The sequence below is a fragment of the Macaca fascicularis genome, chromosome 8, assembly GCF_037993035.2.
Source record: "Macaca fascicularis isolate 582-1 chromosome 8, T2T-MFA8v1.1".
Lineage (NCBI taxonomy): Eukaryota > Metazoa > Chordata > Mammalia > Primates > Cercopithecidae > Macaca > Macaca fascicularis.
The window spans coordinates 9076873-9089721 of record NC_088382.1 but is presented as its reverse complement, the minus strand read 5'-3'; the positions used below and the strand labels follow the sequence as shown (position 1 = coordinate 9089721).

General features: G+C 43.2%; 1 protein-coding gene across 5 annotated transcripts in view; it reads left to right on the top strand.

Moving 5' to 3' along the window:
* FDFT1 (farnesyl-diphosphate farnesyltransferase 1) overlaps positions 1 to 12771 on the top strand; it is a 34089-nt gene extending 21318 nt beyond the window's left edge. For 3 of the 5 annotated variants that reach the window (XM_005562573.4, XM_065518767.1, XM_065518765.1), the window contains 4 exons: positions 2242 to 2433; positions 6309 to 6485; positions 7581 to 7733; positions 11866 to 12771. In XM_005562573.4, coding sequence (XP_005562630.1) covers positions 2242 to 2433; positions 6309 to 6485; positions 7581 to 7733; positions 11866 to 12087 — 744 coding nt within the window. In that variant the 3' untranslated portion in view covers positions 12088 to 12771. The remainder of the gene's footprint in view (positions 1 to 2241; positions 2434 to 6308; positions 6486 to 7580; positions 7734 to 11865) is intronic. The other 2 variants (XM_015454440.3, XM_074000221.1) reach the window with 1 other exon arrangement.
* The last annotated feature ends 78 nt before the right edge of the window (positions 12772 to 12849 follow it).

The following is a 12849-nucleotide window of genomic DNA, read 5'->3' as shown; positions in this document are numbered from 1 at the left end:
GAGTGCAGTGGCATGATCAAGGCTGACTACAGCCTCGACCTTCTGCGCTCAAGCAGTCCTCTCACCTCCACCTCCCGATTAGCTGGGACTATCGGTGCACACCACCACACCTGGCTAATTTTTGTAATTTTTTGGTACAGACAGGTTTTCATCATGTTGCCCAGGCTGGTCTTGAGCTCCTGGACTCAAGCAATCCACCTGCCTTGGCCTCCCAGGTGTGAGCCACCACAGTCAGCCTTTTAAAATTTTTTACAGAGATAGGGTCTTGCTTTGTTGGCCAGGCTTGGTCTAAAACTCCTGGGCTCAAGCAATCCCCTCTCCACAGCCTCCTAAAATTCTGGGATTACAGGGGTGAACTTTGGTCATTGCCGAACTTTTACCCTTCCTAATGACACTCCAGAGCTTACCTTCTTTACTTTTCTCTTCTTAAGTTAACTAATAGACAATTATTGTATGTGAATGTTGTGTTAAGTTGTCTTAGGATACCCTTTTCAGAGGAGGATAACTTTTAACAAATTGGTGTCTTGGAAAAAAAGTATTTGACAATTAAGACTTGCATTTACTGAAATCTCTGTTGAGAGAGGGGAAGTTACGCTATCTCTAAAAGAAAGATTAAAAAGAAAAAAAAGGGGGAAGTTTTAGCAAAGTTGTTAAAGCCTGACACTTAAGTCAGACTACCTAGTTTTGAACCCTTAGCCCCTGCCACAAACATGGCAGCCCCACCTTCCTGGGTTCAAGTGATCCTCCTACTTCAGCCTCCTGAGTAACTGGGACCAGTGGCATGTGCCACCCTGCCTGGCTAATTTTTTTTTTCTCAGATGGGCAATGTTGGGCAAGTTAATTAACTTCTTTGTGCCTCAGTTTCCTCATCTGAAATGGAGATCATAGTGCTATGTACCTGATAAATGTTTGTGAGGATTGAATGTGCAAAGTTCTTAAAACAGTGTCAAGAACATATGATAGTTATTTGTTCTTTCATATAATGGTGATTCTGAGGGCCTGCAGATCTTGAAATGTTTTCAGGTTGGTCAAAAAAAGATTCAACTAGGCCGGGCGCGGTGGCTCAAGCCTGTAATCCCAGCACTTTGGGAGGCCGAGACGGGCGGATCACGAGGTCAGGAGATCGAAACCATCCTGGCTAACACGGTGAAACCCCGTCTCTATTAAGAAATACAAAAAACTAGCCGGGCGAGGTGGCGGGCGCCTGTAGTCCCAGCTACTCGGGAGGCTGAGGCCGGAGAATGGCGTGAACCCGGGAGGCGGAGCTTGCAGTGAGCTGAGATCCGGCCACTGCACTCCAGCCTGGGCGACAGAGCGAGACTCCGTCTGAAAAAAAAAAAAAAAAAAAAAAAAAAAAAGATTCAACTATACTTAGTATTATCTTAGTTTCTGTTAGCCAGAATATTCCATCATTCATCGTTGCCTTCTCTCACAATTTTATGTATCAAAAAGTTTATTGTAAAGCTAGGCCGGGCATGGTGTCTTGGGCCTGTAATTCCAGCAGTTTGGGAGGCCAAGGCGGGCAGATCAGTTGAGGTCAGGAGTTCAAGACCAGCATGGCCAACATGGTGAAACCCTGTCTCTACTAAAAATACAAAAATTTGCTGGACATGGTGGTGGGCGTCTATAATCCCAGCTACTCAGGAGGCTGAGGCAGGAGAATCACTTGAACCCAGGAGGCAGAGGTTGCAGTGAGTCGAGATTGTGCCACTGCACTGCAGCCCAGGTGACAAAGTGAGACTTGATCTAAAAAAAAAAAAAAAAAAGTTTATTGTAAGGTAAGGCTAGACACAGTGGTGTTTGCCTACAATCCCAGCTCTTTGGGAAGCTGAGGCATAAAGATTGCTTGAGCCCAGGAGTTTGAGTCTAACGTGGGCAACATATGAGACTCCATCTCTTAAAAAATAATAATAAAATAAAATAAAAAATGTTTACTAGACTAGTTTTTTTTCAATAGCCTTTTATTATAGTAGCAGTACATGTGCATTGTAGAAATTTACAAAATACAGGTAAAAAATAAAAACATCAGATTCCCATCAGCCAGAGACCGCTGTTAAATCTTTGAGCACATCTTTCTTGGATGTTTTTTTAAAATCCTGGTATGTATATTTGTATTTTAAAATCAAAATGCATTCTTTCCCATTCTGTTTCGAACCTGCTTTTTTGGAGCTAATGATCTCTAGTGTGTCCCTTTCAATAAAAATTCCATGATTAAAGTACTTTAAACATCATCTCTTGCAGTACTGCCACTATGTCGCTGGGCTGGTAGGAATCGGCCTTTCCCGCCTCTTCTCGGCTTCAGAGTTCGAAGACCCCTTAGTTGGTGAAGATACGGAACGTGCCAACTCTATGGGCCTGTTTCTGCAGAAAACAAACATCATTCGTGACTATCTGGAAGACCAGCAAGAAGGAAGAGAGTTTTGGCCTCAAGAGGTAACAGATTCAGGGTATTTTGGGGGAAAAAAATTTTAGACATTCTCTGAAAAATCATTTCACTCTTGAGGTTGGGAGTGACAGAAGCACAAGTCAGACCTCCCCCAGGCAACATAAGAGGATGTGGAAAATAGGATCGTTTGAGATGAGTGTGCTTCAGGTAGACTGGCTAAATCACAGGATTTACACGTTGTAATCAGTATATTCAAGCCTTGCTGTCCTTGCTTTCTTTCAGACAGTCTTTCTCCAGGCGGTGGATATGATAACAACCCACGTGCACTAGCTTACCAAAAAGTTCTTAGGAAGGGCTTTGTTCAGCCCGGCACACTGGCTTACGCCTGTAATCCCAACACTTTGGGAGGCCGAGGTGGGCGGATCACCTGAGGTCAGCAATTCGAGACCAGCCTGGCCAACATAGTGAAACCCCGTCTTTACTAAAAAATACAAAAATTAGCCAGGCATGGTGGTGTACACCTGTAATCCCAGCTACCCGGGAGGCTGAGGCAGGAGAGTCGCCAGGAAGCAGAGATTGCAGTGAGCTCAGATTGCACCACTGCACTCCAGCCTGGGCAACAGTGAGACTCCATCTCAAAAAAAGAGGAAGGGCTTGGTTCTTCTGCTCAGCCCTGAATCCGTTGCTATGCAGCTGAGTTCTCTGGCCTCACCTGGGTTATGTCTACACAGTACACACAGAATGGATTTCCCCCAAAGAAAGAATTCTGCTGCAAGAAGGGGAAAGGGATGCCAGGTACACAAAACACTCCAGGTGTCTGTAATAAGAGACAAGGGTCGATCTTTAACTTAATTAAAACATGGACAGGGAACGTAAAGGTTTTGATACTGATTTTGTTCAGAAGGAAACTAGAAAATTTTATGACTGTTTCCTGAATTTATTCCAGCATTTACCTTTTGCTTTCCATAAAATTGTTTCCTGCAGCCAAGTACTTTAAATTTTCAAAAAGATGAGTGAGGCGTCTCATACTTGTAATCCCAGTGCTGAGGCCAGGAGTTCAAGACCAGCCTGAGCAACACAGCAAGACACCATCTCTACCAAAATTTTTTGAAAATGATTCTGCTGAAAGAGCAAAAATAAAAATTAAAGAAAGTAGAAAAAAACTAAATTTAAAAAATTAATTGGGCATGGTGGCATGTACCTGTATTCCTAGCTATTCAGGAGGCTGAGGCACAAGGATCCCTTGAGCCCAGGAGCTCAGGGTTGTAGTGAGTTATGATCACACCACTGCACTTCAGCCCAGGTGGCAGAATGAAACCATCTCAAGAAAAACAAGTGACAAAGGGGGAAACAATATTTGCAATTCATAGAGCAGATAAAGGGTTCATATTCCTAATATGAAAAGAACTTCTAAAAGTTAAGAAAAAGACCAACTGCCCCATAGAGAAATGGGCAAGGAGATAAGAACAGATTGTTCACAGCAAGACACATGCAGATAATTATTAAAAATCTGAAAAGATGCTGAGTCTTACTCCTAAGAAAAATTCACATTTAAACTAGCCTGGGGGCTGGGTGTGGTGGCTCACGCCTGTAATCTCAATACTGGGAGGCCAAGGCGGGAACATCACTAAAGCCAGGATATCAAGAACAGCCTGGACAACGTAGTGAGACCCTGTCTTTATAAAAAAAAAAAAAAAAAAAAAAGTAAAAATTGGCCCGGCGCAGTGACTCCCCGCCTATAATCCCAGCACTTTGAGGGGCCCAGGTGAGTGGATCACTTGAGGTCAGGCTCTTGAGACCAGCCTGTCCAACATGGCAAAACTCCGTCTCTACTAAAATTACAAAAATCAGCCAAGCATGGTGGCATATGCCTGGAGTGCCAGCTACTTAGGAGGCTGATGCAGGAGAATCGCTCAAACCCAGGAGGCAGAGGTTGCAGTGAGCTGAGATCGCATCACTGCACTCCAGCCTGAGTGACAGAGCGAGACTCCATTAAAAAAAAAAATTTAAAAATTAGCTGGGCATAGTGGCATGACCGTATAGTTCTAGCTCCTTGAACGACTGAGGCAGGAGGATTTCCTGAGCCCAGGAGTTCAAGGCTGCAGTGAACCACGATCACACCACTGCATTCTAGCAGCCTGGGTGACAGAGCAAGACCCTTGTCTCTAAAAAAAACAAAAACAAAAACACTACCCAGAGCTCGGCCACGGCCTTTTAAGTTTCCTAAGCCAGGGTTGAGAAACCACTCTTGTCTACCCATCTTTTGCTGACAACAGGACTCCAAAAAGGGAAGGGGTTTGTCTGGGGATGCACAGTGAGGCAGTGGCTGTCTTGGAAGTGGAGTCTCAGTCTCCCGGCTCCTCGGCCAGCACCTGACCACTGTTCCGTTGTCTCCCAGACAGAACATCAGCCACGGGCATGTGATTCATGAGCATGAGCCACACCATCCTGCACACACGGGCGCAGAGCCCTGCTCTTCTCATTCACTTCCTTTATCTGTAAAATAGAATTATTTCTACCACAGTGTGGTGGTGTGAATAAAATGAGATGAACTTCCAGCACAGAATGCTTAATAAAGGTTCTGGACATTTCATAGTAGTTAAATCATGCCAAATGTGGTCCTAGGTGATTGGCTTCTTTTGCTAGTGTGTTTTCAGGGCTCTTCCATGCTGGGGCATTGCATCAGTGCTTCATTCGTTTTTATTGCCCAGTATTATTCCACTGTGTGGACAGACCACATTTATCCATTCATCAGTTGAAGGATATTTGGGTTCTTTCCATTTTTTTGGCTATGGTGAATAGGTTTTGTGTGGATGTGTGTTTTCCTTTTTCTTGGGTCTATACTGAGAAGTGGAATGGCTGGTTCATACAACAGCTCGAACCTTGTGAGGAGCTGCCATACCCTTTTCCAAGGTGGCCCCACCATTTTACATTCCCATCGGCACTGTGAGAGTTCCAGTTTCTCCACATCCTCACCAACACTTCTTGTTATCTCTTTTTAACTGTATGTATATATACTTAACATTTTCCTATTTATAATGTACATAATAGAGAATTTGCCATTTTAACTATTTTTAAGTGTATCATTCAGTGGCATTAAGTACATTAATGATGTTATATAACCGTCAATGCTATCTTTCCAGAACTTTTGCTAGCTTCAGAGAATCCTCTAAATAATATCATTAAAAATCATCAAGCCGAATCCCACTGTTAGAACTGAGGGTTTTATTTTACTTTCTAATTATCAGGATCCAGGGAGGTAATACACTTAGAGGATAGACTTAGCTTGTTTCCCAGGTATGCCTTTCAGCAGCATTCTTACCAGAGTAGGAATAGAATGTTAGTCATTATTTAGAGGCCTGGCCATCTTGAGAATGTTTAATGTTTAGTCTGCAGTACAATTATAACTATTTTTGTATATTGGGTTATTTTTGTCAGAAGTAGACCGACAGCTCTAACAGGAGCTTCTTTAGTCTGAATTCGTCCAAGTAGTGCAGCATTGCCCTAATTGTCCAGAAAGACATGTTCTCCCAATACTTAACTCACTCCTAGGTTGCAAATGGACCCTTACTGGTAGTCAGAAATAGCCATTGCATGGAGCTTAAAATGAACTTGATCTTGGTGGAGGATGAGTCTGCAGCTAAGAGAGACTTTACTGTATATCATAGGTTTTTTTTTGCCACCGCACCCAGCAAATATTTGTATTTTTAGTAGAGACAGGGTTTCACCACCTTGGCCAGGCTGGTCTTGAGCTCCTGACCTCATGATCCACCCTCCTCAGCCTCCCAAAGTGCTGGGATTACAGGCGTGAACCACCGCGCCCAGCCTGTGTCATAGTTCTTATGCACAAAGATCCTTTAATATTGTTTATAAATTCTCCCCTGTGCACATGCTGACCTGTTCCTTAATCTTATCTGTCTAGGTTTGGAGCAGGTATGTTAAGAAGTTAGGGGATTTTGCTAAGCCAGAGAATATTGACTTGGCCGTGCAGTGCCTGAATGAACTTATAACCAATGCACTGCACCACATCCCAGATGTCATCACCTACCTTTCAAGACTCAGAAACCAGAGTGTGTTTAACTTCTGTGCTATTCCACAGGTAGGGAATGGGACTCCTCTGGGTGGATATGGGGCTAAAGGGAGTGGGGTTGGTGTAAGGGTGGATTTTGCTATGCTGTATTCAAGGATCTGATTCCTTAAAAAGATGATGGCTCCAGTTGATTTTGCTGGTGGTTTCATAGCACCCCGCTTTGCTTCGAGCTCCCAGACTCAGCTCAGCCTTGAGGTTAAGCCTGCTCCTTTTCAGAACCTTCTTTCTGGATTTCCTCTTTTCCACAGCTGTTCTAAACTAGTTAGGTTCTTATCCTCAGTTAAGTCAAGGTCTTTGGCCTAGATTTATGGGGAGTGCTGGGTAAAACATGGGTGAGGCTGTTATCATTAAAATGTCTTCATTAAGCATCTAATTATTGCTGTCCTTTTCCTAGACCCAGGATAACAAGAACCTGGTCCTGTAGACCTAGTCCCTCAGTATGCTAGGAACTTAACACTTTTTAGTTGCCTTTACCAAGTATTTCAGATACTACTGCAAATAAGTGAAGAAAGTAATAGCATTTAACTGATTTGGGAACTTGGTTTGATCTTGTTCTAATGACCAACTTGGAATGGTGGTTGAAAGTAAAATCTATATCCTTGTCTTATGTTTCAATTTACCTAGAAATAGTTTATCTTTAAGCACAAGAAATTAATCCCCTTCTGTTGTTCTCCCCCTGGCATTAGTTTTAAATATGTAATGATTATGTTTGTTGTAGGAAAATAGAAAAACAAGTAAAACAGAAAATTCTTTCCATATATTATTTTGAAATAGATATTTCAGATCTAATAATCCATTGCTCTAGCATGGAAAATGTTGGATTTACTTGTGTTTGCTTTTTCCAAATAAAATGGAACTTTTGTGGCTAAACTGTAGAGTTGTTTTACGCTGCTTAATTCTGTGTGTTGTTGAGAAAGGCAGGAGTGGAGAAGGTAAAAATCTTGGCATACTTTCTTCGTGGGTATTTTTTCTTGATTAATTACATCTTAGTTCATTAGCAGTTAGCAATTGCCCGTTCGACAGAAGGTTTTCTTACCTTTTTGTGATAATGATAGCTTACAACACCATCTCTTCTTTTTTCCCCTCTCTTCTTGCTCTCTGTAGGTGATGGCCATTGCCACTTTGGCTGCCTGTTACAATAACCAGCAGGTGTTCAAAGGGGCAGTGAAGATTCGGAAAGGGCAAGCGGTGACCCTGATGATGGATGCCACCAATATGCCAGCTGTCAAAGCCATCATATATCAGTATATGGAAGAGGTGGGTTTTTATTTAACTGCTTGGATAATTTGTAGCTACTTTTATGATTTAGTAATGTCACTGTTTAAACATGTTTGGATATTAGATGATCCTAACAACTCACTGTCCTATGGCCTAAAGAGACAGGAATTGATATCCTTTGTTAGGAAAAAAATCTATGCACAGGAGTCGAGCAGATTGCTCACTGCTGTGTAGTACCCTGGTGAGAGGAGATAAATAGAGCAAGACTGTAGGATGGAGCCCTTGAGTACAATCATAGATTTTGAGCTGCAAGATGATGCTGGAGGCCAACCAAGCTTCTTGCTGATGGTGAGGAATGTGAGGCTAAAGCTTGTCTGTGCTGATGCAGTACGCGATTGAGTGGATCTCTGGCTCCTGGTCCATGTGTTCTGACTCCCAGTCGGGTACTTTCATTATGCCACAGGCTTCAATTGAAAAATCACAGTAGGGAATTTAGGCCAACGAAAGCCATCCAGTTGCAATTATTTCCTAAATTTTCTTTGGAAAATTTCATTTCAAATACCAAAAGCATCCTATAAAAAGAGAACATACCTTCTCAGGTCAAATCTCTAATATCTGACTAGGTTCAGAAAATTTATTTCTGGCCAGGCACAGTATCTCACTCCTGAAATCTCAGCACTTTGGGAGACCAAGGTGGGAGGATCACTTGAGGCCAGGAATTTAAGACCAGCCTGGGTGATATAGCAAGACCCCATTTCTACAAATAATTTAAAAATTAGCTGATCATGATGGTGCACGCCTGTGGTCTCAGCTGCCTCAGGAGGCTGAGGCAGGTGGATCACTTGAGCCTAGGAGGTCGAGGCTACAGTGAGCTGTTATCTCATCATTGCACTCTAGCCTGGGTGATAGAGTGAGACTTTGTCTCAAAAAAAAAATTTACTTCTTAGAAACCAGAAGTCTCTGTAATCTCTAGTAATCTCTAGACCCTAGAGCAGTGGTTTGTAAATGGAGGTGATTTGCTCCCCTCCCACAAGAGGACAGGAATCGGGTGCTCCTGGCATCTGGTGAGTAGAGGCCCAGGATGATGCTGTGATCCTCAGGTGTGATCTTGTTGAGCTTGAAACACTATAGACTTTATGAAAACATACAGGAAGCTCATCATTTTTCCTTTGCCTGAGCTCCCTCCCCAGAAGTTACCACGGTCCATGGTTTTGTACATCCTTCTAGTCCCCTTGTTATGCCTTTACAGGAATATGGTTTGCAACAGTGTTTTCATCTAAATAGAATTATACAAAATAGCTATTTCTGATTTCTCTTGCATGTTGCATATTGTCCTTCTATTTCCTCCCTACCTTCTGTCTGTCATAGAAATGCTGATGTCCAAAACATCAGAGGCACCTATAGAAGTCTAACAGAAGACCAAATTGCTTTTAAAAATCCTAAAATTTTATAGTCACTAGATGAAAGTATTCAGCCACTGACCAAAAAAATTGCTACCAAGGAGGCTCTCCAGTTTGCCATGTAGCCAGGACTTATTTTGAGCTATGTGCCTGGGGTAGTGACCGAGTAGGTGGATAGGAGTAATCTCAGGGAAACTTGAGCCCCAGCCTCATGGCTGCAGTGATAATTTGAACCCAGGTCTGTCTGACATCAGAATCCATGATGTTAACCCCAATTCTAAGGGGTTCAACTACCCTTTCTAAATGGAATCCTGCCATATTAAGCACCATTTCTTCATTTTATATAAATTAGAAACATTTTATATAGTAAGTTCAGAGTGTTTCGGTTTTGCAGTTTTATTCTGATCACTAGTTTTAGAAACCAGTTTTTAAACACTTTGTGGCCAATTCCATTACTGTATTAAAATTCAGATGTATTTGATTTTTCCTTAACTATTGGAATTAAATCCTAGTGGTAATTCATAGTTTGAGGGTCAGGGTGGACAACCCACAGCTGGCCGAGCCCTGTTTTTGTGAATAAAGTTTATCTGAATACAGCCACACCCATTTGCTTCTGTATCTTCTGTGGCTGCTTTTGCAATGTAACGGCCAAGTTGAGGAGCTGCAACGGGGATGACTTGTAAAGCTAAAAATATTTTTTGGCCCTTGAATAAGAGGTTTGCTGACCTCTGGCTTAGGGCATCAGTTGTTTTGTTTAAAGTTATCCAAGTAAAACTCAAGGCATTTGGGGAGAAATGTTAATATTAATACTTAAGTTGATTTGATTTAGAAAAATCTATGAAGATTTCTAAGTCTTAAGCCACAGAACCTGTTAATGGTTTTAGTTTCAGCAGTAAGGACATTTTACAAGTAAAGTTTTAAATGAAAACATTTTGTATGAAGCCACAAGTCGTCTGGCCTCTTGCTGGTGTCCAGATATGAACACTGATCCTGTTTCTCCTCGCTGACCGAGTCTGTCCTTTGCAGTAAGAGAGGAGGAAATGCTGACTGTAGGATCTCTGGACTTAGTGTTGTAACGAGCATGCACCTGGAAGGGACTTGCCAGAGGACCTCCTCATGCATCTCCAGTGCTTAGTTGAGGACTTGGGAGTGCAGCCCCAGGCCTTCCCAAGCAGGTGGCCACACTCTGCAGGGCCCTCACCCCACCCTGGAGCAGCTGCCGCTTTAAACCAGCCTGGACGCCTGTCAGTTGGGGAGAAGATCAACCTGCTATTTTGGGATATAAATAAATGCTCAGCCAAACGGCCAGAAACCCCCATTCCCCTCTCTGCCAAAGTGATTCCTTGGCAGGGAGAATCTTGTTCGTGTCTCTGCACACTTCCTGTGCCCCTCCTGTGGTTAAGTCAGAGCATCATCAAGCTCTTTGGACCCCAGGTGCCTCGCTGCTCAAGGATGGTCCCAGCCAGCAGCCGCTGGGAATCACCTGGGAGCCCGTTAGACATCAGCCCCCACCCAAACCTGTCGAATCAGAATCTGCCTTTTTTTGTTTTTTTCCAAATGATGTTTTTGCTTTAATGGGAGTTTAGATATTCATAGATGAGAGTTTTAAATGATTATCAAGCTGATTCCATATTCTATTGTTGTAAGTAGAACTGCTGAGACCTGGAAGTACCACATGGACTCACAGAGGAGCTCCGGTAGCACAGCATTGCACAAGAGCTTATTTCAGTCCAGTAAGCACTTACAGGAGCCTCTGTCATTTAATCATCAGGCCCGGCACTGTGGCTCACACCTGTAATCCCAACACTTTGGGAGGCTGAGGCAGGCAGATCACTTGAGGTCCGGAGTTCGAGACCAACCTGGCCAATATGGTGAAACCCCATCTCTATTGAAAATACAAAATTTAGCCAAGCGTGGTGGTGCACACACTTGTAATCCCAGCTGTTTGGGAGCCTGAGACATGAGAATCGCTTGAACTCGGGAGGTGGAGGTTGCAGTGAGCTGAGATGGCACCACTGCACTCCAGCCTGGGCAGAGTGAGGCCCTTTCTCAAACCCCTCAAGTATTTCTTTTGCTTCAACTATATGCCAGGCATGTAGATGAAAAGTTTGCCATAACCTGTCCTTGACAAGCAGATGTAACTCCTTGACTGAGGCTGGTAGGTTTTTAAGACCTGAATAATTGAGTTTGCAAAAACCTACTGTATGCCTTCAGGTAAATGGAAAGTGGGGTTTGGGCTAGCAACGAAGCATCTAGAAGGTCCCTTTGGCCTTAGCGGCTCTGTTTTAGGTAAGGCCATGTCTGAGGATCAGTGACTGTAGCTTCTTCCGGCTGTGCTGTCATGCTTATATATTAGAAGTGATCATCAAAGGACTCAAAAGTTTTGCCACTAATTGCATTACCAGGGACCGTCACAACCGAGATTTCTCTTCATTTATTCACCTTACTTATCTCCTGGAAGGGCACTGTGAGGTGCTGGGGATGTGAAGATCAGTGTGGCTCAGCCGCTGCTCTTGAGGGCCTCCGGGGTGCAGTATGCACACCTGTGCTTCCCGTTTGCTCAGGAAGACAGGCTTTGCGACGAGTAGGCTGGGGCTGACATCCCCACCTTATCATTGGGGTGGCTTTGGGTAAGTTACTTTCATGTTCTCTGAGCCTCCCTTTCCTCATTGGTAAAATAGGCATAAACTACCTACCAGTGGAGGATTGTAAGTAGCCATGGAAAATGTAAAGCACATAGCACTTACCATTTTTTCCTGTGTCTTTAACAGATTTATCATAGAATCCCCGACTCAGACCCATCTTCTAGTAAAACAAGGCAGATCATCTCCACCATCCGGACGCAGAATCTTCCCAACTGTCAGCTGATCTCCCGAAGCCACTACTCCCCCATCTACCTGTCGTTTGTCATGCTCTTGGCTGCCCTGAGCTGGCAGTACCTGACCACACTCTCCCAGGTCACAGAAGACTATGTTCAGACTGGAGAACACTGATCCCAAATTTGTCCGTGGGTGAAGTTCACCATCAAATGGATTTACTTTTTTTCTTTAAGGATGGATGTTGGCTTCTCTTTATTTTTTTCCTCCTACTTTAATCCCTAAAAGAACTGTGTGGCTGGGGCCTTTAGGAAAGTGAGATGCAGCTGAGAAGAATCTAAACATGAAAGCAAAGGGCGCCTCACCCCAGCAACCTGTCCTTGTGGGTGATGATCACTGTGCTTCTTGTGACTCATGGCAGAGCACTCTGTGCCACAGTTTAGGTGAAATGGCTGCGTATGTAATTGTCATGAGATCCTATTTAGTGTGATCCTGGCTAGAATGATAATTAAAAGTATTTAATTTGAAGCAACCTTTGAATGTTCACAATAGTAGAAAATGATGTGAAATTTCTGTTGAGTTCCTAGTTTTCTCATCATTTTGTTTTCTTTAACTGGGTTGAATGGAGTAGATGGAAATATTTATGGTTTAGGTGACACTTAGGTGTTTCCTAAGAATGCAAACTGCCTTTTGCACACGAAGGCTGGGAATAAAATTCTGGGTGTTCTCCTATTATCATAAGGGAGTTTAGCTTTCAGAGAGAAACAGCAGGATTGCCTTTGACCCCATTTCAGAAGATTGGCCTTCAGTAAAGGTGGACATTTTTGAGATTTTTATAATAAAGAATTTAATTGCTCTGCATTTGTCAAGTTCAGTTCACTTGAAAGCCTGCCTGACTGTGGAAAAGATGGAGCTCAAGAATGGAGTTGATGGCCCAGC